At 34.5% G+C, this 24812-nt stretch overlaps 3 protein-coding genes and 2 pseudogenes across 7 annotated transcripts; 2 read left to right on the top strand and 3 right to left on the bottom strand.

The window, feature by feature from the left end:
* The first annotated feature begins 424 nt into the window (after window positions 1-424).
* On the top strand, window positions 425-3351 carry LOC111312002 (tubulin beta-2 chain-like; annotated as a pseudogene). The gene is made up of 3 exons (XR_016342820.1): window positions 425-1808; window positions 1883-2150; window positions 2239-3351. The product of XR_016342820.1 is annotated as a tubulin beta-2 chain-like (transcript).
* A 611-nt stretch (window positions 3352-3962) lies between these two features.
* Window positions 3963-5426, bottom strand: LOC111312004 (flt3 receptor-interacting lectin-like). The gene has a single exon (XM_022911902.2). It carries the CDS (start codon window positions 5218-5220, stop codon window positions 4156-4158), a length of 1065 nt encoding a protein of 354 aa, XP_022767637.1. The 5' UTR covers window positions 5221-5426; the 3' UTR covers window positions 3963-4155.
* Window positions 5427-8473: 3047 nt separating this feature from the next.
* On the bottom strand, window positions 8474-14314 carry LOC111312005 (uncharacterized). 3 transcript variants are annotated; one of them, XM_089762128.1, is made up of 5 exons: window positions 13830-14314; window positions 13216-13394; window positions 12400-12754; window positions 12089-12207; window positions 8474-11612 (listed from the first exon to the last, which is right to left on the bottom strand). In XM_089762128.1, the coding sequence occupies exons 1-4, from the start codon at window positions 14247-14249 to the stop codon at window positions 12127-12129; spliced, it is 1035 nt and encodes a 344-aa protein (XP_089618254.1). In that variant the 5' UTR covers window positions 14250-14314; the 3' UTR covers window positions 8474-11612; window positions 12089-12126. The 3 variants fall into 3 exon arrangements, with proteins under 3 accessions (XP_089618254.1, XP_022767639.2, XP_022767638.2); XM_022911904.2 differs by having other exon boundaries at window positions 8474-8663; XM_022911903.2 differs by having other exon boundaries at window positions 8474-8672; window positions 13830-14313.
* Window positions 14315-18737: 4423 nt separating this feature from the next.
* LOC111310648 (myosin-M heavy protein) lies at window positions 18738-21798 on the top strand. 2 transcript variants are annotated; one of them, XM_089762104.1, is made up of 7 exons: window positions 18738-19177; window positions 19262-19523; window positions 20007-20207; window positions 20278-20962; window positions 21066-21172; window positions 21254-21313; window positions 21400-21797. In XM_089762104.1, exons 1-7 carry the CDS (start codon window positions 19004-19006, stop codon window positions 21450-21452), a joined length of 1542 nt encoding a protein of 513 aa, XP_089618230.1. In that variant the 5' UTR covers window positions 18738-19003; the 3' UTR covers window positions 21453-21797. The 2 variants fall into 2 exon arrangements, with proteins under 2 accessions (XP_089618230.1, XP_089618227.1); XM_089762101.1 differs by having other exon boundaries at window positions 18910-19177; window positions 21406-21798.
* Window positions 21799-21846: 48 nt separating this feature from the next.
* On the bottom strand, window positions 21847-23628 carry LOC111310647 (fructose-1,6-bisphosphatase, chloroplastic-like; annotated as a pseudogene).
* Between the last annotated feature and the right edge of the window lie 1184 nt (window positions 23629-24812).

Here is a 24812-nt window from a genome sequence, read left to right as displayed (position 1 = left end):
AGTGTTTGCCGACAAGTCAAAACAGCTTAGTTCGGAGCCATAGACAGATAGTAGACAGATAGCAAACAGTTATAGTTGGCAATAGTAAAAAGATAAATAATCAGCTACTGTTACAAACAGCTACCACTATAAAGACCTTAGTTAGTTACTATTGAGTCAGTTACTGTTTATTAAAATTGTGTCTATAAATAGGCACACTCTGCACTTGTTAAGACGAAGTCTTCTGGCAGGTTCTCTTACTACACTATTCTTCATCAATATAGAGTTTTCTACCTTTTTATCTTTTTCTTTTATCATTTTGCATAAATGGTATCAGTATAAATCCAGAAGACTATATATTTGTATGTGTGTGTGTATATATATATATATATATATATTCGTATATATACAAAGGATCCTTGCGGATGCATAGTGGATATGATACAAGACCAAGCATTTAGGCAGATGGGATTCTCAAACAATAATCTAAAAGGCAAAAAATGGAAGACTGGAAGACTGATAGGAGCAATTATCAGACAAGGATATAACTATTGTGGTTGACAATGGTAATGATCAATAGTGGCCTCGACGACCATTGCTAATTACCAAGTACAAAGGATCCTTGTGGACAGCGGGAGCATAGTGGATCTGATACAAGACCAAGCATTCAGGCAGATGGGATTCTCAAACAATGATCTAAGGCCATCAAGCCCATTTTTGGTTTTGCTAACTAGCCCATTATCGTTAAATGATCATATTACCCTACCAGTCCTTATGGGAGATGGTGAGCTCACGCTCACAATGTTTGCCGATTTTTTGGTAGTGGACCAACCTTCAACGTATAATTTATTTTTGGCAGGTCACTAACGAAGAAAGCAAACATGGTTACTGCAGTATATGGTCTGAAAGTCCCCATGCCTACAGGAATGGGATTCATGAAGACTAATCAAGTCACAGCCCGCCAATGCCATTTGTTTAGCCTTCAATTAACATAAGAAGGGGACAAGACAGCAAATACACCACCCCCACCAATAGAAGAACCAGAAACACGGTCCAGCCCCCCACCCTGAGTACACCCAATCAAACCCACCAAACCCTCAGCATAGACAGGCAATACGTCCACGATGAATTCGGGGAATCCAAGGCTCGGCCTATCCAGCAAACAGTGCTAGTCCAGCTCTAACCCTAAAATCCAGAATTGGTTACCCAAACGGGTTCCTTGTTGGATCCTAAAACAAGAGGTATGTTACACAGGTTCTTGCAACGTAATCTAGATATGTTAGCTTGGTACGTTGCAAATATTGCAGGTATCGATGAATGTGTTATCGCTCATCATCCAAATGTAGACCCAGCTGCCAGCCTAGTGAAGTAAAAGAAAATGTGCTTCGCCATTGAGCCAATACAACCGTTTCTTTTGCTTGTTTTAAGCTAGAAAATGCTTGAAATCCTTCATATCGAGGGAGGCCAATCCGGCAACCAGATTGGTGCCTAGTTTTGGGAAGTGATCTGCCCCGAACACGGCATTGACTCAACTGGGAAGTACCATGGGGACTCGTATCTTTAACTTGAGAGGATCAATGTTTATTACAATGAAGCAAGTTGCGGAAGATATGTTCCCAGGGCTGTCCTCGTGGATCTTGAGCCTGGTACCATGGATAGCGTTAGGTCTGGTCCATATGGTTAGATTTTCCGACCTGAAAACTTTGTTTTCGGACAATCTGGTGATGGAAACAACTGGGCTAAAGGCCATTACATTGAGGGTGCTGAACTCATTGATTCTGTTCTTGATGTTGTCCGGAAAGAAGCCGTAAACTGAGACTGCTTGCAGGGTAAGTTTTTTCTTTTCTTTTTCTTTCCCTCTCTGTTTTCGTAATGCTTATGTTGGTATATTTTTGAACAACAGGGTTTCAGGTTTGCCATTCGCTAGGAGGAGGAACAGGATCTGCTATGGGTACCCTTTTGATTTCGAAGATCAGAGAGGAATACCCAGACAGGATGGTGCTTACTTTCTCTGTTTTCCATCTCCAAAGGTCTCAGATAGCGTGGTTGAGCCGTACAATGCTACTTTATCAGTACATAACTTGTTGAAAATGCAGATGAGTGTAATGTTCTTGAGAATGGAGCTCTCTACGACATTTGCTTTCGAACCCTCAAGCTCACCATTCCAAGCTGTAAGAACATCTTTCACTTTACCTTTCTAGGTTTTATGTAATCTTTTATTTGGATTTAAACTAATTAGTTGGGTTTTTATTTGCGCAGTTGGAGATTTGAGCCATTTGATACTTGCTACTATATCTGGAGTCACATGTTGTTTGAGATTTCCTAGTCAGCTGAACTCTGATCTTAGGAAGCTCGCTGTGAATCTCATTCATTTCCCTAGACTTCACTTCTTCATGGTTGGTTTCGCGCTTCTTACCTCTCGTGGATCACAGCAGTACAGGGCCTTAACCGTGCCTCAGCTCACTCAGCAAATGTGGGATGCCAAGAACATGATGTGTGCAGCTGATTCGCCCGATGGAAGGTACCTTACAGCCTTAGCTATGTTCAGAGGCAAAATGAGCACAAAGGAAGTTGATGAACAGATGCCCAATGTCCAGAGCAAGAATTCATCCTACTTTGTGGAATGGATTCCAAACAATGTCAAATCAACCGTCTGTGATATCCTCCAACTGGCTTGAAAATGGCATCCACATTCATTGGGAACTCGACTTCAATTCGGGAAATGTTTAGGCGTGTTAGCGAACAGTTCACAGCTATGTTTAGGAGAAAGGCTTTCTTGCATTGGTACACAGGTGAAGGTATGGATGAAATGGAATTCACCGAGGCAGAAAGCAGCATAAACGATCTGGTCTCAATATCAGCAGTACCGGGATGCAACTGCTGATGATGAGGAAGACTACGAGGATGAAGAGGAGTACCAATAATGATTCAATTCTATGATGCTATTAGCGGATGTAAAACGATACTGAAAAAGTACAAATTGCCAGTCTCTGGCAACAGAAAGTATTAATCTGGATATCTGTATGCCAACATGATTGTTAAATATGATAATTCAGTTCTGTTCTTCCTATCTTCGAACTTGAAGTGCTATATGGTTAAAATTACAGCATATTTGTCATTGTTGCAACACCATAATATAATCCCATAAACTATATATTATCTTTATTCATACTAATTATCATAACCAAGGATAAACAATTGAAGATGATTGTTGGCACAGACTTCGACAGAAGTTCGATTAACAATTAGAGCATCAAAGGAATGTCTCGATTCTCTAATTACTCACATTCCTCAGCCTTTTAGTGTTTTGACAGCTCATATCTACCCATATATGATTGATGTTTTGGCATGTATCTAGGTCAAGAAAATACGCTGCTGGATTCCTGCTCCATCAATTTACATGATACATAAGAATCTATGAGGATAAAAAAACTGTGCAAGCAAAAATGTCATTGGAAGAAAAGTTACGGTCTATCATAAAATGTGCTCAAACGGTGATCCATCTTTAAGGCTTGTAAATTGACAGCTAATATCTATTAGTACAAAAATGCCAAAAATCTTCCCAGTTCCACTAGGAACACCAAGTCCCAGCATAAAACCAAAGGCAGCAAGGAGACCTAAACTACAAGATGGCACCTAGTGAAGCTGTTCATGCTTTAATGTCCCTAAATAGGTCACAAAAATAGATTTCTTAGACAATGAACTTGCTCAGGAATTTATCCATTTGTAATTGAGGTTACACAATTAGCAAAGCACTTTAAGATATGCATGAACTCGATGCATTCATCATTTAACAATACAAAACAAAGTGCATAAAACCTAAGATAGCCTACTACACTGAGCATGATAGCCTAAACCACGATATAGACATACAGTGTGCCCCCTGCAAAGACATTAATTCATGCATTATCCTTAAATTAAGTCACAGTTACAGATTTCTTATGCAAAGAACTTCCTCGGGAATTATGCATTTACAATCAAGGTTATGACAAGCAACACTGCAATTCTTATTGAAGTTAAATCTCAATGCTTCCATCATTAAACACTATGTAACAAAGAGCTACATTTTTCACAATTGGTAATCAGCTACAAGCACACCCAAAACCTGCAACTACAATGACAAAAAGATCATCAATTTACAACATAAAACATCCCTCAGAACCCCAACTCTAACATCTACTTCATGCCATCTTTGGCAGCATTGTCTACCACTACTTTGACCTTCTTGTAATCAAAATCCACAGGGTGCACACCACACTCTTCGGGTGCTACTGGGCTCCTATCACCAAGGATGGTCCATAGGTATAGCAGGCAAGAAGCTGTTAAGGCTCCACATGCACCACCGAAGATGAATACGACAAGCACTTTCCAAAAACAACTGCTACTCTTGTGCGCTGTAGTTAGAGGTTTGGGGTTTGCAATAGCCTCAGGATCAAGTGGTTGAGAATGCATCCAATTTGGAACCGGCCTCAGCTTAAAACTCCACGAGTGAATAAAGCATGTCTGTGAAGAATTCCTACTTGAAGAGCTTAAGCCCACAAGCACTTCCTCCTCATTCCATAGTTTTGACAAGTCGATTGAGTGTGAAAGCAAGGGATCATCAGGCCTGGTACTACTAGATTGACTTAACCTAATCTCTAGTCTCTTTGAACTTGCCTCGTAATCAATCCAAGAATGCAATTTTTCCCCATTATTTAATACCAGATTGACAGATGATAAATTTCTCACTTTAACTGATGCAAGACTACCCACATCAATGCCCACATGGTTTTCATTCAAATCACCATACTTGGCATCATTGAAGGTATCAAATTCTACGGCAACAACACCATTTTTAATTTTCTCCAGTCCAAGAGAAATTCCAAACGAACTATTTCCCAATAAATTAACATTAAAACTACTAGGAACCATAACAAAAGCCAAACCATCACCATTTTCATGGGACATTGAGAAGGAAAAGTAAGTTGAAAAAGAAGCAAAATTCCTGACTTTACCTTCAACAAGCTTGATGGGTTTCTTATACATAACTTTCCCCGCACTCCAACTCACTGAGTTAGTAAGTTGAATCCAAGAGCCATCATTAGCAACATGTGCATCGCCATATAAAGCAATATTGGACTCAAAGTTTGGATCTTTACTTTTGAAGGAAAAAGAGGAGCTTTGGTCTGCAGCTAAAATTTTGAAATGGAAAATGATAAAGGCAAGGGCTGTGAAGCAGTTGGAAATGGAGAATGTGGCCATTGCTGAAGTGGGTTAGAGCTGAATCGGATCCCTTTTTTGTGTTGTTGCTCTACTAAGATTTGGTGGGTGATGATTCCATTTACAATCTTCCTTTATTTTTTTAGGGTTCTGGCATCCGAGTTGGGTTGGCTTGGCTTGAAGGTTGTGAAAATTAAATACGTTTACTCGTTTCTGCAAACTCTTTTTTATTTCACTTTCTCTCAGTGGTTGCGGACTGAGGGAATATTATAATGGACATTTTTCAGTTTTGCACTTGTACTTTTTTTAAATTCTGAAATGTACTCTATATTTTGTGTATTTACATTTCTATCCATAAAATTCATAGATTGTTTAATTTGATTCATCAATTAAAGCCACACATTGGGAATTTTTCTATACTTCTTGCTCTAAACTCCAACCCCAAGGGCTCAATTTAAGCTTAAAAAATTAGTACTACTAAAATTTCAATTGGTATAAGTACAAATATGTGAAACAAATTTGGGTACTTGCAAATTATTGGATTGAAGAGTTACAGTTGTCAAAGCAAACTTGTTTGTTAGCCACAACAAAAAGGAGGTTAAGAAGTGAAAAGAATGATAGGATATGTCTTACGTAAATGTACTCTCAAGTCTAGACAATGCTCTAAGCTTTTGCAACAAAAATTAAAAAGGAAGAAAAACACAGCTGTAGAGTACAGGAAGAGGGTGACTCGTCTCTATCAATTCTAAGCAAAATCCCCACTACCTCTCCCCTTTTCAATTTCCTTTTTGTTTTATAAGAAAAAAAGGAGTTATATGTGGGGAGCAAAAACTAAAATAAAAAGGTAAAAAGAATGGATTCTCTTCATTGAAGAGAGGGACCATTTCTAACATGCGCAACGTCGGGCGTTGATAAATCCCCCCAAGGTTGTTGTGCAACGTGCCTGCCTGCCCACTTTCTAGCCAAGCTCTTTCCAAGTAAAAACTAATGCAAGCATGCTCTAGCTCTTATTTTGTTGGTAAGACCAACGGCTAGGTCTTCATACAATACTAGTACAATCCGGAATACCTTGTTTCTGTTGCCAACAATCCCTTTGATAGATAATATGTATCTTTAATATAAATTTTTCTAAAGTTCATTATCTATCTTTATTTAAAAAGCATCTCCTCACCTTAAACCTTTAATTAAAAAACCCTGAACTTTTAACTATAAAAAAATGCTGGTAGAATATTTTAGTTTGAAACAGAGTAATAGAAGGAAACTTGAAGTCTAAGAAATTGACCCTTGTCTATAGCAAAAGGTATGGGCGATTGTGGAGAGACCATGTCCTCACGTCTCAGGCATTCCCAACAGCATTCAATTCTTTTATAGGATTGTCACTTTGTCAGCAAGGATTGTTGATTTTAAATGTAGTCGGTTGCTGCATTAAAGACCTTTCATCAATGACTGATTTTTATATTTACTGTAGGATGGTAAGATTCTTGTGCCTGGAAGAGAAGAATCTGCAGATTTTTGGTGGGTCACACCCTGCGACCGTCAGGTGTAGTTAAATCTGAGTGCTGAGAAATTTAAGACAATAACCTTTGCATTGATGAAGCTTTTAAATTTATTCTATTGCAGTAGCAGGTAGAATTGACCAACTGTAAAATTTAAAAACTTTTAACCTAAAAGATGTTTGATTCAAAATTTAATGATGAAAGGATGAAAATAATATAAGTTCTATCCACATTATTTACAAAAATAATTGAAATGAACAACGCTCTGGGAAAGGGGACAAAGCCCATGCCATATACTGAAGGTTTCAAAGACTGTTGTCAAGTGTCATACGAGCTTTGGGCGAAAGCCTACTCTTCATGCACAAGGGGACAAAGATTAGAACCGTAAGCTGGCACTTATTTGTGCATTAATTTCGAAGCATGGGAGGGGACCACTGGCTTTTGAGGTGTGAAGCTTGGGACCACTGGCTTTTGGCCTATTAAGATTGATTTTCAACACTACCGGGTTTGGTTGCTTTTCCTGAGGTCTTTACTCTTGTTTCTGAGGTTAGCAATAGATAAAAAAAATCAACAAATGCATCCAAACACCAAAAGCATAGGAAGGTGGCTTGTATTTTTCTTGGCAACATCTATTTCCTAGATTAAGCAAAAATGATTATTATCCGAGTTAGGGTGTTATCAAATTAAATATAAAAAAATTTTGTTATATTTATAACTTATTTATTTAATTAATAAAACCTAAAATATTATTCATAATTATTTATTAATCTTAATAAACGAACATATATCAAATTAAATTAGGAACTGTTGGTTGTACAATCTTTTCATTGACACTTTCACATTATTAACAAATTAAATATAAATAAATTTTATTATATTCATCACTTATTCATTTAATTAATGAATAAAAACCAAACTTGTTTACGAAATGTTTCTGTTAATCTATTAAGCTTATACGTGAGTCTCATCGAAGAGAGCTGATCACATTATCAATTAAAAGAGTGACAACGCAACATGTAAATAACTTGTCCAAGAAAGAGCGAGGTTGTAGACCATCTGCTAGGAGGATAGTGGTTGAAGTGGACCTTGGCCCTTGATAATGCTCTGGCAATCAACCAGAGAGAGGGACAAAGAAGAAGCCGAAAGAAGATAGCTACCCAACAGTAAAAGAAAATAAAGATGGCCGTCAGTTGGGATACCAATTACATTTTAAATGGCAGCATGGTTTTTCTACCTAGATCAGGAACAGATTATATTGAAGAAGATGGCACATTTAATTGGCTGAAGCCTCTACATTTATAAGAAATGGAGCATGGGTGGACCACCGTTAAGCCAACAAAGACCATGTAGCCTAAACTTCCAAACCTCAAAGTTGATAAAAGCGTGACCTGGATCATGTAATCTTAACGGTAGTTTAACATTGCTTTTGTGGTTGGAAAAAAAAATAGATTTGAATAAATACATTTGAAAAATATGATAAAAAAATGATTAAAAATTTTAAGTAGTTAATTTTACCAAGAAAAATTACTGTAAGTAATTGAAATGTTTAAAAATATATACATAAAATAATAAAATATAAAAAATATAAGATAATATAATAATTTTTTATCCAAAAAGTACTTTTTTACCGCAAAAGTACCTCTTCAGCAGCTTTTACCAAACTTGTAAACTGAGAAACCATTTTTCTTCTTTTTTTTTTTTTGTTGTTGTTGTTTAGCATTAATGTTGGGTCAAAAGCGGTTTTTGACGACAAAATCTATTTTCAACAGCAGTGCTAGCTATATCTGCTCTTTCGAGAATATTGTTAAAAGCCATCTTTTAAGTCTCCACGGCCTTAAAGTAGCACTTAAAAGTAATTTGAAGATTTGTATTAACATGCCCCACTATGTCAGTAGCATGATATTAACAAGTATAAAGTTGTCCTCCCACCTCAGTAGCAAAGCCAATGCTGGAGTTCGGCTTTCACAGCTGGATTCCATTAAAACTTTCCTTCATTTTCTAACGACCAGAGAATAGTCAGTTAAAATATAATGTATAAATTAAATATATAGCATCAATTTTAAGAAACAAAGAGAGAGAATAAAGCTAAAACTTAAAACCATTAGGACATAGGGTAATGATTTTCTTAATAAACATTAGACTACAAATTAAATAATTTAATGCCGGTATCATCAATGTGCCGTTGGTTTAACCAGGCTTCAATACTACGGAGCACCTAAACGTCAATCAAACAGCTCCTCGAGTTATCGGCTTTGCACACTGCCTGAAAATTTGAAATACTATTTGCTTTTAAAAGCAAGTTCCTATTAGCCTCCTAAAAAATTAAAGAGAGAGAGATTGAGAGAGAAAAGAAGAAGAAGCAAGTTCCTGTTAACAATTCAGTGCCATGGCTACCGAACAGCAGGGAAGGAAGGGGAGGGACAGTTATGGTATAGGGAAGAGCTAGCCTTGGTCAATAGCTCAAGACCCGATCAAAACAAAACAAAAAAAAAATATGTTATCGCTCCCCTCAACTACATATTAAGCCTCGGGCTTTAATGGAAAAAAGGAAGGGTAAAAACAAAGTATGAATTTTCTGACTTTAACAAAGAGCATCAGATGTTGTTCCCGCTATTATTCAATTGGATTACAAAGATGGCAATCAATTAACTCGACGCGAACTGTCAAATCCAACTTCCAAGCATGCCTGCCCATTAAACCTTCACTACTTAACTGGCAAATCCAAAATTAGGATACCATATCAACAGAGGAAATATGATTAACGGGACAACTCAAGAATGTGAACCACTTTTATGAAAATTTACAAGTGATAATGGCCAGGCATCAACCCGGGCAAATCAACTATCAGCAAGGAAATAACATAGGAAGAGCATCACCTTTAGACATACGCAGATGCAAGTGTCACGGACTTAAGGAGAAATCCGAATCCCACATCGAACATAATATGAGTCACTGAAGTATAAAAAGATTCACACCATCTCTTTCATGTGATGTACCTTTTGTAAGATAAAACCGTGAGACCAGAGTGGATAATATCTCATAAGGTTGTGAATCGTGACAGGTAGGGTGATCTGAGATGTCGGATGAGTGAATGCCCAAGTCCTGGAGCCGTACAGGTCGGAGCTTAAGTCTCGACACATGACAAGTGGTATCAGCGCCAAACACCTTGAAAGAGGTAGACAGGGTGACCAACTTTCGTGACTAGAGCGTCACGAGATTGGGTGAGAATGAATGTCACGGATCTAAAAAGTCGTCCTAAATCCCACATCGAACATAATAGGATGGTCAAGTGGTATATCATCAATTCCTAATGAAATGGATGTAGCAATGGCTTGCTGGAAACCCAGAGTTTTTACTTGATCCAGGATGTGTGATGTATATGCCATTCCAAAGCGATCTATTAATCTTCTAATAAGTCGTTTAATGGCAGTTCCATCTATTACCTTATTGTGAAATACCAGATTGGCCCGTTCTGCCATAAGTACCCCCTTATTCCGCTAAGTGGACTTCGACAATAGGTTTGAGTCAATGATTGAAAATTTTCTTTTTCTCGATATTGATTTTCGTAGAAAGTCGCGTCAAGAACTATGGTACTAGTTGAACCGGAGAGACACGAATTGATACCAGTGTCATAGAACATAGAATTTTTTAGCTTAGATACCATATGATTGGGTATCATATGAGCAAGTCCGAAAAAACCCTTGTATAGCTTCTTCAATTTCTAGGTAAAGAGAAACATGACCAACAGTGGTTCGAATGTATATACAAAGAATTTTTTTTTTTACACTTTTTACCATTAGATAATGTCCATAAATCTCATGATATGTACCCAAAGATTCATATTGAACTTCGATGGGAGCTTCTCTTGAAGCAATAAGGCATTGATCTAGTCACGATATTGGGTGAGAGAGAATGTGACGGACCTAAGGAGGAGTCCTAAATCTCACATCAAACATAATAGGAGGTTCAAGTGATATCAGAGCTAATCCTAAACCGTTCGATCCATGCCAAACACCTCGAAGAAGGTAGACAAAGTGACCAACCTCCGTGACTAGAACGTCACAAGGTTGGGTGAGAGAGAATGTCACTGACCTAAGGAAGAGTCCTAAATCCCACATCGAACATAATAGGAGGGTCACTGGAGTATAAATGATTCACACCATCTCTTCCTTGTGAGGCACCTTTTGTAGAACAAAATCGTGAGGCCAGGAAAACCAGAATGGAAAGGTAGTCTGATCTAAGACGCCGGATGAATGGATGCCCAGGTCCTGAAGCCGCACGGATCTAAGTTTAAGTCTCGACACATGACAAGGTACATCATCATACACTTCTGTTTCAGTAATACTAAGCACATTTCCAACAATTCTCTTGTTCTTCTGTTTCTCTCTAACTTGCGCACACGCTAGTGTTTTAAGCTGACTTAGCCTAGAGGGAGGTGATTTTAACCCTAAGGCGGCGCGGATTCAAGGAGGTGATTCTAAGCCTAAGGCGACACGGATTCTGAGTCTAAGGTCGAAGCTTGTGACAGTTGATATCAGAGCCAACCCTAAATCGTTCAATCCACGCCAAGCACCTCGAGGAGCCTAAGGCGGCATGAATCCTGAGTCTAAGGTCGGAACCCGTGACAATTAGTATCAAAACCAGCCCTAAACCGTTCAATCCACGTCAAGCACCTCGAGGGAGGTCGACAGGGTAACCAACCTCCATGACTAGAACATCACAAGGTTAGGTGGAGGAGAATGTCACGAACCTAAGGAGGAGTCATGAATCTCACATCGAACATAATAAGAGGGTCACTGGGGTATAAAAGGGTTCACACCCTTTCTTCCTTGTAAGACGCCTTTTGTAAGACAAAACCGTGAGACTAGGGGGGTCACAAGGGTGTGAACCGTGACAAGTAGACGAATCTGGGACGCCGTATGAGTGGATGCCCGGGTCCTGAAACCGCACAAGTCGAAGCTTAAGTCTCAACACGTGACACAAGCACTCGCAATTCTATATAGTTCAGATAGGGGTTAACATCATGAATCACAAGTTTTACCCAGGTGCCTCTTCTATTGTATTACCTATAAAGGGTTTGGTAGAATTGCAATGTATAAACTTGTAAAGCATATTCATATAGGGAAAAATGTTCTTCAAATTACTTGGTTAATCATGATTGTGTCCTGTGTACACAAAAAATGTATACATCCTGGAGGGTGAATGTGAATGTATACAAATTCAAAAAATTTTCTATTACCTGATGGTAAGGTACAATTGACACAGCAAGCAAATAAGAGAATGATCTATGAAAGCTTACAAACAATGATGAGTGTATGTTATGACTTCTATGCCACAATCTACACAATGCAGAATAAAAGCTACCGACAGAATGGATAGCAAAATGTCATGACTTATGAGCTCAATGGACTTACCCTTTAACCGTAATGATTATCAAGAAAGCACATTCATATCACTTTGTTTCCAGTGCGATATCCTTGACATCTAGCTCTACCAGGCTTTCTTTCCCAAATAGTGTAAATCCCACGGTTGCCTGAAAGAAAACATGCTTTCATTTCAAAAAGCCATTCTAACTTGATAGATAAATACACAAGCATACACAAAAAGCACATTTAGATTATTTAAGGCTATAAATTGATGTCCAGATTTTTTCAAACAGCAGACAAGCACATTAGCCAATGTATGACTTAGTAACTTTACTTGTTCACGCATTTGAATGTCATACCTTTCCAGTTTTGCGGTTCAATTTCTTGAGGCTGCCTACAAATTCTGCAAAAGTCCCAGACACAACTCGAACAATTGAACCTGGGACAAGTTGCTTGGAGTCCTTTGCCCCCTTTACTACAGTATTAGAACTCTTTCTAGATTGTTGTTTTGGCTCATAATCCAAAACAGAGGCTGTAACACCATTGGAATCTAAATTATATTCTATATTCAGCTTATCCGGAATGAGGGCTATTTCTCCTTGCTGTTTTTCCTCAAATGCTTGATCAGCGTTTTCTTGTTCTTCTTTGGCCTGTCTGAAGATTGCTTCCATGTCATCAACAGACACTGGCCTAGGTTTGTTTATTTGTCTTTTTCTGAAAACCATGTACAAACGCTTAATACTAACTGAAAAGCAGAGTAATCAATAAAATGCTAAGAATTTAGGGTTATTTTTGTAAAAAATGTTTATTAGAAATTCAGACCTCCAACCAAATGCCCGAGTTTTCTTTATTCAGGTCTTAGTCCACTGTCTTTATATATAGTTTAAATACCTTTGAAATCTTTACGTGCCTCTCAACAAGCCACATAAGAGTCATGAAACCAACGATTTCAATTAGATTGAGGTAATTTGAATTACAAAAACCATATGGTTAAACCACCTTTCTAAAATTTCTTCAGAAATCCTATATGTTTGTTTAAACTCAAACACAAGTACATAATGAGATTTTACCATCCTCATATTATGCAACAGTACGTAACAATCAATTTATCATTGTGAACAAATGGTTGTAGAGACTTATAGCAATTTTCAACAAGGACAAAAAGTAACACTCACGTATTTCCGACCTTGGAACCAAGAAAACCTCCAACTCCATCGCACTCTCTTATGAAGTCATGAATCTCTTTGTTCAGTACACATCTTAAGAAAACACACCCGGGAAATAAGGGTTTCGGTTTAATTGATATCGAACCATTTTTTAACCTCTTCTTCTCCTGAACAGCTGGAGTATACATCTGAAGACAAAAAAAAAAAGTAACCAACATATGTATGTCATACATATATCAATTTCTTAACCCTTACTACTTTAATATCTTGGTAAAACAATAATGCCTAAAATTTATTAGGAAATTCTTCATTTGTACATAAAAAGATGTTTAAAGGGGGACCTTGCTTTCGAAAATTGGATCCCAAGGCTCCTACTGCAAAGGGTAACAATGGCTAGAAAAGTATCCAAGCCTATAATATTGTATCTTAGCCTCTTAGCACCATTTAGCACAAACAAACGTTTAAGATGAATAATTAACGTTGTTCTCTCGATTTTGTTACAGTAAAATCCTCCAATGAATCCCATATATAAAATATAAATACTACAAACAAACAAAACAATGTATTTTGGGTTTTAGCAATTCAGAAATAAAATGGCAACGAACTAAAATCCATTTGTTTACCTTAAATTCGATGTCAGGGAAGTTCCTAGCGAGTGAACGAGCCATGACGTCGGCAGTCTCGAGACCTCTAACCCGGGAAACTCGAACCACCCACCATTGAGGACCCAAGTGAGCCAAGCTATCAAGATTAAGTTCCTCAGTCCAAGAAGCGTATCTCTTCTTGGGTTTTTTTAGGAGCTTTTCTTCAACTTCTTCTCTCCAACTATAACCTGATTTGCTCTCTCTTCTTCGGTTTCTTAGCTGCCTTCTCTCCCTCGCTGATAGCTGCTGCTGTTGAACTTGGGTGTCACTTGAATCAAGAGAGGCAGATATTGGTGGCAGTAGCGGGACGTGTTTGTTAGTTGGAATTTTGAGGGAAAGTGAGTGGAAAGATAGTGGAGAGAGATAGCCAGGACTCCATAGAAGAAGCCCCGGCTTCATTTTTTTGATGATTTCTACGAGCCAGAGATAAAATGGACGTCGGTCTTCTTTTGGATAGCGTTGGAGCAGACGTTGTTGTTATGGGCTGTTTTTATAGGCTTTGCCTTGGTCCGACTTGGCCCAATTCCTTTTATCCTTTTTATTTTTTTAGGACAAACTTTATTTTTTTTAAGTAATCTAATCCTATTTTAGATACAAAATATGAAATATCTTACACGACATCATATATCACTTTAGTTCAAAACCATAAATTCTTAAAATATTTATAATTTTTTATATGCAAGTATCGATCTTTATCATTTCACAGTTTAATAAGAAAGATTCCCATTGTATAATGGTATTATTTTATAATTAAATTGATAATGATATAGTCTAAAATATAATTGTAACGCTACAAAAATCTCTCATCACATTATTTTTATTATACTATAAAATCACGTTATTCTAACTTTACTCTCAAATGAATCCTTATTCCTTACCTATTAATATCATCTATAGTATGTAACATTTTTAAGAGGAGGGACTAATTATTTTTTAGAAGGAAGATATTTGTATTTTTTTTCTTTTTTTTTTGGTTTCTTTTTTAGGTTGACTTTTGTGGGATGAAGTCAAAAAGGGCTAACAACAAAATTGTCAAAATGTTTGTTTAGTAGAAGCCATTTGTTTTAATTTTAATTATTAATGATATTGAGTTGAAGTAAAAAACACTTTTATAAGTTCATTTTCTTGTACATCACTTTTATAAATGGGTGGTTGCCTTTAAGGATAACTGTTAATTTAGTGGTAAGTTTCTCAAAATACATCATGGTTCTCTTAGTATGAAGAAAAAAATAGACTCTCAAATGTAAACTAAATTACTTAATAGTATTATTTATTATTTATCATTAAAGGGGTACAAAGGAATGAAAATAAACCTTTGCACTACTATATGCATTCAAATGTTCATGATTAATCCATTAATCAATTTCTTAGATATATTGTCAATTATTTTAATAAATAATAGCAAAGACATATTGACACATTGTCTAAATTCTTATTATCGTCACAATACGTATTAACATAGTGTTAAACATCTTTTTTAAAGTTTTCAAAAGTAAATTTTAATAATTGAAATTAAAATTTTAATATTTTTTTAATAAATATTCAATCATGTTACTGTTGTCACAATGGCTTGACTTAGTTAATAAATTTATTCATTTAAATGTAAATATATTGGATTCGAACAAATTTTATAGTACCTATTAGGTCAAATTATGTAATAGATATCTATATTTTAGTTAAACGATGAAATTAGTTCTTTTGTTTTAATATGTTTAAATTGAATCCCTATACTTTATTTAATTATAGATTTTAATCAAATTGTTAATGATTCAAATTTTTTTCGTTAAAATTGATAATATGGCTTTTTGACTTTTTTCACTTGGCATTTTTTATTTATGTAGTTGTTGATTTTGCTGATGTGTAAAGTTTACGTGATAAAAAATGATGATATGGCAAAAATCTTTTAAAGGTTATCATTTTTTCACACCAACTTTTTTCAAAATTGTACAACTCATCCATGTATTTTAGTTAAATATTAAAATTAGTTATTCTATCTTAATATGTGTTCAAATTTTATCTTTATACATCAATTAATTATTGAATTTAATATTTGATCTAAAATAAGTAAAATAAAATTAAAATAAAAGACAAAAAAAAATTTAATACAAATAAGTTGAGTCGTAAACAAAGTCAAACTATGGATCAACATGAAAGATGCACCAAACCCATCTTTTCAAAGATATCATTTCAACTTGTTATAAAAATTAAAAAAAAACATTTTTTTATTTATTTTCTCCTCTCTTATCCTTGTTTTTCTCTTATTTCTCTTTACAAATCTCATTCAATGAACTCATATTTTAAGGAGATTTTTAGAAATCAATGATTAAAAAAATTCAACTATCATAGAAAAAATTTATCTAAAAAATCCAAAAACTATTAATACCCATAAATCAATCATCAACACCATCATTTTGTATCATCATCTAAAGCAAAACTGAGCATAATGCCTTAAAAATTCTAAACCTGAAACCTCTAAAAAAAAATTTTCAATAAAAAATTATTTCTAATTATTTTTGTTGGTTTTTTTTTGTTATATTAATTTGTCTACTGTTGATGAATTCTCAAAATTTTTCCAAATTAATCTTTCCAAAATTTTTTCATATTTTCTTTTTTTTTTCAAAGTTTGATTTCCTTTTTTTGACTTTCACTTACTAAATAATAAAAATAAATAAATAAAATACTTTTGGGCTTAAAATCCAATTTCACAATTAAACCCAATTTATCCAAAAACAATTTTAGAACCCAATGTTGAGATGAAATTTGAAACCCATTTAATATTGAAAAAAAATTTTCAAAAAATATAAAATGTTTACAATTGCTTTAATTGTTGATTGTGTATTTGAGTTTGTTAATTAATTATGGTTTTTTTTATCTAACTTTTACATTTTTGTCATTTTACAAGTTTTTTTTATCTATTTTTTTATTTTTATATTTCAAAATTATTAAAAATAAAATTTAACAAAAATGAAAAATCAAAATAATAAATAAAAGATAAAGAAAATATATAATTTAGTTTATGTGGGGCTTATAATCTAAGTTGAAATTAACCTAATTTATCAAATTAATACCAATTAATAATTAAATATCCAAAAAATTTTTATCTAAATATAAAAAAAATTGTCATTGCTCAAATTAATAATTTATGTTTTTATATGTTAATTTAGGTTAAATCTTAAAATTGATAATTAATTAATATATAAAAATCAAATTTTAACACACATTAAGATAGAATGATTAATTCCACCATTTAACGAAAGTATAAAGACGAACTATATAATTTAAGAAAAGTTGATGTGCAAAAATAATATTTGTTAAAAAATTTTGCCATGTTATCATCTTTGATCACACAGAGTTTACATGTCTACAAAATCAATGGCCATGTAAGCAAAAATGCCACATCATCAATTTTAACAAAAAATTTGAACAATAATTTCACTAAACTTGACCATTAAATGAAATATAAGGATCTAATTTGAGCATATTAAAATAAAGGAACTAATTCCACAATTTAATTAAAGTACATATATTTATTGTATAATTTGACCTAACTATTATAATAAGTAGAGTAAATAGCATATGTAGTCCTTAAATTTGGATCAAATTTTATTTTGGTCCTTAAATTTTAAAAAATTCTAATCGAGTTCTCAATTGCCCAAACTTGTACCAACGTAGTCCTTCTGTTTATTGGATTGTCTAAATTAATAGAAAATCTCATATGGCATTAAAAGTAACATTTAAAAATTTAAATACATGAAATTTTAAAGTTGACTTAAATATATGTAATTAAAAAAATATGAAATAAAAAAAACCCTAAATGAATACTTTGTCATAACTTGATTTTATTTTATTTTCCTAATCTCTTTTCTTTTCCTTCTTCTTGGTCATTTTTTCATCCAACAACCAAGAGATAGCCAACCACTTGGAATGATAGCATATGGCTTTCCTATTACTTTCATTGAAAGCTGGAGTTCAATAGCAGCTCTACCTTCACCTTATGAAATGCAAGAGATCAGATTCGACATTGTTAAGCCTAATCCAACTCTTATTCAATCAAGATTCTGGCAACATCTCTCATTCATCTTCTTCTTTGTTGCCTCTAAAATTAAGAAAAAGAAAGCAAGAGGAAATTTAGAGAAAAGAAATTGATGAAATCATTTTCATTTATTTTAGATTTGGGTTATGATTTTAATGGCATTGGTTAACATTCAATATGGTAAAGGTAGCTTTTTAGTTCTTCTTTTGTGGTGTCTTGTGTTGGAATTTTATGGGCTCTTCTTATTACCATAAAAATAGAATGGCTTGCACTTTTGCTATATATGATTATAGAAAATCTAGGCAATTTTTCTTTTTTTTTTCTATTAAAAAAATGAATTGTGAAGAATTTGAGGTTATCTTGATTTATATTCTTTTTATTAGTAAATGTATACATGAGCAATGTTTTAATACAAATTTGTGATAATTTTTTTCATAAATTAACACATGTGTTGAGTTAGTTTACATGTATTCAACTAATTAGTGAGAAACAAATCTTTGTTGAATTAGTTTAATATTTTATTTTTAATTGTGTTATGTTTTGATTTAGTATATTTTATGCTTTTAATTTCATGATTTTTAATTACATAACTTTAAAATTTCATGTATTGAAAATTTTAAAGGTTACGTGTCATATCAAGTGAAAATTTTTATTAATTTAGATGATTTAACGAACAGAAAAATTACATTAGTACACATTTAGATGATTAAAGATTTAATTAAAATTTTTTAAAATTTAAAAGCAAAAATAAAATTTGATTCAAAGTTTAAGGGTCAAAGATGGTATTTATTCTAATGAGTATTAAATATGATGTTAGGTGTCACGTAAAAAACAAGATTTGCTATTCTACTAAAATTCGTCGACCAAAGTAACCGCGCAAAGTTATAAAAAAAAAAAAAAAAGGAAAGACCTCCCCCCATGGTCCCATTTTCCCCCAAAAAATTTCAAACTCTCCCGCGTTTTAATTTCCCCTAAAAGAAGACCCCCCCTCAACCATGGCGCCATCTCCCACTTTTCCTCTCTTAACCCAAATCTATCTTTAACCCAATCTGGAATTCCCTCGCCATTTCTTCTTCTTCTTCTTCTTCATCTCTCTTGCTTTTCATTTCTAAAGAAAAAAATGGGAAAGCAAAGCAGATCTAAGAAACCGGAGAATCTAGGCAAAGGTAAAGTCACTCCGGTCCAAGTCGCATTCATCGTCGACCGTTACCTTTTCGATAACAACTACTCCGAAACTCGTTCCATTTTCAGAACCGAAGCTTCTTCTCTCATCTCCAAATCTCCTGTTCGAGAGGTAGATAGAAACCCAATTCCTTATATTTCACATCGTTATGTTTTTTTTTTTTTTATAAAATTATTGTTATTATTTTTTGGATAGGCGCCGAAGAGTTTGTTAAGTTTGGGGGCAATGTTAGACGAGTACGTTTGTTTGAAAGAGCAAAAGGTGATAGTAGAGCAGGAAAAGGCTCGTTTGGAGCAAGAAAAATGCAGGGTTCAGTCTCTTTTGCAGGGAATGCAAACTGTAATGAACGCTTACAACGCAAGTGCCATTGCACCCGTGCCTATGATCTCTCATGCTAATGCAACTAAGTCGGTAGGCCAGGTTCCTCAGCCAGATCCATGTTCTAGGTCTCCTCCGGGTACAAATCTTGAGCTCTGGGTGGTTATTTACTTGCTTTAGAATTAGTCATATTTTGTTAACTGTTACATTAGGCTTTTTAGGTGATATTTGAACATGTTAAACAAATGAAGATTGAAATGTTATCCGATGTAAATGTACATAGATTTAACTCAAAATTATAGTTCAATTTTGATGTATGTAGAATGAGGATTATAGTAGTATATTTTGAATGGGTTGTAGCTTGGGTAAATGGATTGTTTGGGGGTTAATAGAAATTTGTTTTAAAAAATTGATGCCATTAGGCTTTAGAGTACTCTGGGAGATGTCTAATTTATTGTGTTTCTATTTTACAATTAGTTCATGATCATAATTTTAAACCCTGGTATATATTCAAAAGTTATTTTTATATGATTTTTTAATTCATGAGTAAGGTTGATATGCATACTTCTTGTGTCCTCTTTGCTAAGCAATTTTTATATTTTGCTTGGTAATCATGCTTTAGGCCCTCCTGTGTGTAGCACACCAACTGTTATTCCATTATCCGTTCCTTCTAATTACATAATGGAGCGTGATAATTACTCTTCGCCAGTTACAAGTCAGCCATTAACAAGAAATAAGAGGAGTTCGGAGATTGTCACTGAAGCCCCAACAGCTGCAAAGAAAACTCGTAGCAAATTGACTTCTAGGATGTTAACATCCCAAGGTAGAGTTTCTTCATTCTTATGCACATCATTTCATACCGTGACACATCATCCCTGACATATTGGTTACAGGAACAAAAAAGTTTCCAGAATCTGACAATGGAATGGATAGCCAAGTAGCTGGTCAGCTAATTTCTGTAAATCAATCATCATCCCCCAATTGCACAGCCAATGAATCAACAATGCACGTATCAGGTGTTGCCAAGTGTTTGTTCAATCAGCCACAGCTGTCCCCTCCAACCAATTCATCAGGTCCTAAGACACCTCCACAAGCAGTTTCCCCTCAGAGTGATAAATCAAAGACTCCATTGGATGTTTCTTCAACTGCTAATTGCAGTCACAATAGTACTCCTCAAGAGATCACTCCTACCAACTGTACTATAATTTCAACTGAGAGGGTTACAGTTAGTCCTTTAAAACAAATGACATGTTACACCATTGAGAGGAACCATTGCATTTCTTCTTGTTCACCAGTTAAGGCATGCTTAAAGAGGCTTGGGAAGAGGGATCATGTAAAAAGCAGGCTGGACTTTGATGGTTCTGATGCAACAGTGAATGCGGACAAGCCAATAACAAATGACACTTCAACATCTGAATCTGAAATGGATGCGGATCTCTTTGACCTAGATTTGCCTAATTTAGATGCTTTTGGAGCAAATTTCTCCTTTTCTGAACTGTTGGTGGATCTTGATCTTGGATGTGAAGGAATTGGCTACACCTGTCAACCAACATTGGGTACTGCAGATGCTCTTTCAGGGTATTGCTACTTCAATCTTATTGAATATTTTGACCAATAATTTCTCCACTTGTTTCTTTGTTACATTTATTGTTCTCTGATGTTGATACATGCATGCTGCAAGGTCATCTCATGAATCAGGGGATGGCAATCTGGGGGCTAATCGAGTCATGTCAGAGTTTTCATCTACTGTCACAGAACTGCTTTCAGAGAAAGACATTAATGCACAAGGTGGTAAAGCTCATTGCTGTCTAATCTGATTGCATCCATACTGATATTTGTGTACTTACTTTGCATGTGCTATGCTTGCAGGATCCGACACCGTGACTTCAGTGAAGTCTATAACAAAATGCATAAAAATATTAAGCCCTGGTAAAACACTATATCCTTCCTGTCTTCTTCATTTTGAAATTTATTTTTTTGGCTTTGCTCATGTTTCCTTTTTCCTGAATTTTAAGCAAAAGGTCGAAGGAGTTCTTTGGAGCAACAAAATAGTTCTGCTACGAACTGAGTGGTTTTACCGTCAAGATGACTAGTTGGCTGACATGCACCGGTACAGCACTCGCTGCAAGCAATGCTTAACAACACTATTGTTATAGTCAATAATTTCGAAAATCTTTTTGCGTTTTAACGTGCCACTAAACTAATTTCTCTGTAAGGATCAAGTTATGCTTGAGATGACCTGCCATTGATTTGACATGCCCATGTGACTTTTGTTTAAAGTCTGGGCAACATTCTGTATCTTTTGATAAATCATGTAGATTGTGTAATCAGGGCTGCTGTTAGCAGTTTGATTGTGTAATCATGTAATTCTTTAATTGAATATCTTATTGCTTGCAAACCATCTTTATATGCTTGAAATATGCTCATAACAAGGAACAGAGTTGAAACTCATATTTTGGGGCTCAAGCCAGGTACTTCTGTAATTTCTTAACTTCACCTGGGCTTCCAATGAAAATTGGTGTACGCTGGTGTACCTGCCAATATAACATGCTAAAACCATTAAGGTTCACCGTTTGAGTTGTATTGTCTTTTGTTTGCTTGTTTAGAGCAAGGGCATATTCATGTTTAAATTGAAGCACTTGAAACATAAATTTGATATAGATCTTGGTTAAGCTATTACCTTCTCGGGTTTGATGTCAAGAATTCTTTGGACATCATCTGTTGCAATGCCACCAGCTTGTTCTACTAAAGAGCTCATTGGTGCGCACTGCTAGAGTAGCCTTGGATTTCCATTTTTGCTGTTCTTGTTCTTAGGGTTGCCATAGATACCTCCACGAAGTAGCATTGGATGGATTTCACCAACAAGGCAACCTATGTAGCGACCTGAATAGGGTTTGCCATTGGCTCCTGGTTGCCTAAGGTGGTCAAGATATTTCTTCAGTTTGTCATCCTAGATGTCATAATTTCCTTCATTAAAAGAGTAAAATTTACCCGACTCTGGTATTTTGATTTTCTCAGTGTTAACACAAATTCACCGTAAGTGGGATTTAGGTTGAATGCAAACACCTCCTTGCCTATGGAGATGGTGAAGACTACAGAGCTTGAATATAGACAATAGCCAGCAACCAATAAATTGCACCCTGGCTGGCAACGTTGATGATGCACTTTTCTCTTGCTTGATCAAGCTGTATGGAAAAAAGGGTTGAAACATTTAGGTAGATGATTAAAACGGTCGATTCTTTAAATAATATGAATGTATGATGCATCTGCAGCTGCAGGTTAAAACTGGACGTAATTTATGCATGGTAAGGGGACTGAGCTTTTTGAAAATAATTTATGTTCTTGGCTTAGATTAGACATTGCAGATGAAAGCATTACCGCAGAGGTGTCGTCGATATCAATAAGGCACTGCTCGTCAGGGCCATATATGCCAAAGATGGATCCAGTTGTCAATGCAGTGTCAATATTGGCGGATCCATCAATAGAATCAAAGACAACAATGTAGTTTCCAGAATAAGTTTCCTCAACAGCTACAGGTACATCTTCTTCTTCTGATGCTGTAATCGCTGTTCGCCCACTTGATCTTAGGCAGTTGCAGAACAACTACACTTATATTATATACCTTGAATTAGTGCATAAAAAAAAATGCCGTGGTGTTTTGTCTCAAGTTACTAAACAATGAACTCATTCGAGACAAAGTAATGATAAAACTTGAAACTAACCTCATTGGATATAACGTCCAGCTTCTTCTGATCTTCACCTTGGATATTGATAGTACCCTGGCTACCGGTGAGATTGATAATGCTTGATCTTTGGAGCGGTTAAGCTTTCTGTTTGCAAGCCAGGGAAATGCTTGACAGAACAACCGTGAGCTCGGCATCAATATTGCCTGCTAGTTCTTGCTTCAAGAGCCAAGAGGTTAAATTCTCAATTGCAAACTGGCTCTTCCTGCCCTTCTTGCTTTGGACTTCTGTCTGTGTTGCTGGCAGGGGAAGTTCCACCGCTTTACATTGAACACCGGTGGAAATTCTGTGATTGTGACGAGAAAGAGGAGAGATGGAGCAATGAGATTTTGAGAAGAGGAGGTTCCAAGACGATGTTGAAATTGCTTGAACCATTTTTTCTTTTCTTTTCCTTTTGTGCTTCAATTGGCAACTTCTTTGCTTATCTTCCTGTTCCTGACAAAATATGTGATCGTGATTAAGCCTTCAACCAATCCAAATCGAAGGTGCCAGCCAACATATAGCCCGGCAGGACCCACTTAAGTCCAAGTTTCTCATTTTTTCTTGTCCTTGGTTATCCTTGTTAGGTTTGAGTTAATAAATTTGTGTACTTAATTTTTTTTGTTTACTCATAAATAATACTGTTGTGCTTTTAATTGTAACTAGGATGCTTCCGGCACTTCTTTGCGGGATTTTTTTTTATATATTTATGAATATTTATTTTTTATTTTAATATAAGTAAATCAAATAATAAAAATACATTTTATAAATAAATATATTTGTAATAATTTATTTTAATGATTATTTTTAATTTATTTATAATTATAACATATTTCAGAATTACATACTTAATAAAAAAATATATATTATTTTTATAATAAAAATATATAGTACTTTTATAATAAAATTATATACTATAACTAAATATTTAACTAAATAATAAAAATATATTTTATAATTACAGGTTTAATCTAACATATTATTTTTTTTAAAAAAATTGAAGATCAAATTATATTTGAGGTCCTTACACTTTGTAAAAATTTGAAATTTACTCATTGTACTATAATTCGTATAAATTTAATCTCTGTATTATTTTGATTTGATAATTCTAATCCAATTATTAACTCTGCTAATTTTTTACTGTTAAAAATGTTGATGTGATCATTAACTTGATGATGTGGTCGTTAATTTTATTGATGTGATATTGACTTACTGCATGTCAATTTGGATAAATAAAATCATTTGTTAAATTATATAAATAGTTCTTGTATTCACTTAAAATTTCAAATTTAATTCATGTACTTATACGATATTTAAAATTTATTCCCTATACTCACACGAAATTTAAAATTTAAATTTTTTAATATAAAATATTTTTAAATTTTTAAATTTTTTAAAAAATTTTAAAAAATATTTTAGCCCCTCTAATATAAAAAATATATTATTTTTATTATTATAATGTTTAGGTCGAAAACCTATCCATTAGATAAAAAAAACTATGGAATCATTGCCAATATTTTTTTATCCAAGTGTAATTGGCTACTTATATAAATATATTATTTTTAAGGTTGCCCAAAGTGTAAACTAAGGGTTTCTAAAAAAAATAAGTTTTAATGTACATCGACAGAGTTAAGATTCAGGAGTTGATTATATACAAAGAATGTATCCATTATGCTCAAAATTAGTATCACATTAATTATATGTTA

The sequence above is a fragment of the Durio zibethinus genome, chromosome 1 (assembly GCF_047325235.1).
Source record: "Durio zibethinus cultivar Kanyao isolate XHJ-2024 chromosome 1, ASM4732523v1, whole genome shotgun sequence".
NCBI classification, from domain to species: Eukaryota; Viridiplantae; Streptophyta; class Magnoliopsida; order Malvales; family Malvaceae; genus Durio; species Durio zibethinus.
This window is presented reverse-complemented; position numbering and strand designations above follow the sequence as displayed.

Coding starts and splice junctions, on each gene's coding strand:
- LOC111312004 (XM_022911902.2), bottom strand. CDS start 5,220: ATGGCCACATTCTCCATTTCCAACTGCTTCACAGCCCTTGCCTTTATC.
- LOC111312005 (XM_089762128.1), bottom strand. CDS start 14,249: ATGAAGCCGGGGCTTCTTCTATGGAGTCCTGGCTATCTCTCTCCACTA. Junction 12,755..13,215: donor GGTTCCAAGGTCGGAAATAC/GTGAGTGTTACT, acceptor CATGGTTTTCAG/AAAAAGACAAATAAACAAAC. Junction 12,208..12,399: donor TGAACCGCAAAACTGGAAAG/GTATGACATTCA, acceptor GTTTTCTTTCAG/GCAACCGTGGGATTTACACT.
- LOC111310648 (XM_089762104.1), top strand. CDS start 19,004: ATGGGAAAGCAAAGCAGATCTAAGAAACCGGAGAATCTAGGCAAAGGT. Junction 20,208..20,277: donor TAGGATGTTAACATCCCAAG/GTAGAGTTTCTT, acceptor TATTGGTTACAG/GAACAAAAAAGTTTCCAGAA. Junction 21,173..21,253: donor GAAAGACATTAATGCACAAG/GTGGTAAAGCTC, acceptor CTATGCTTGCAG/GATCCGACACCGTGACTTCA.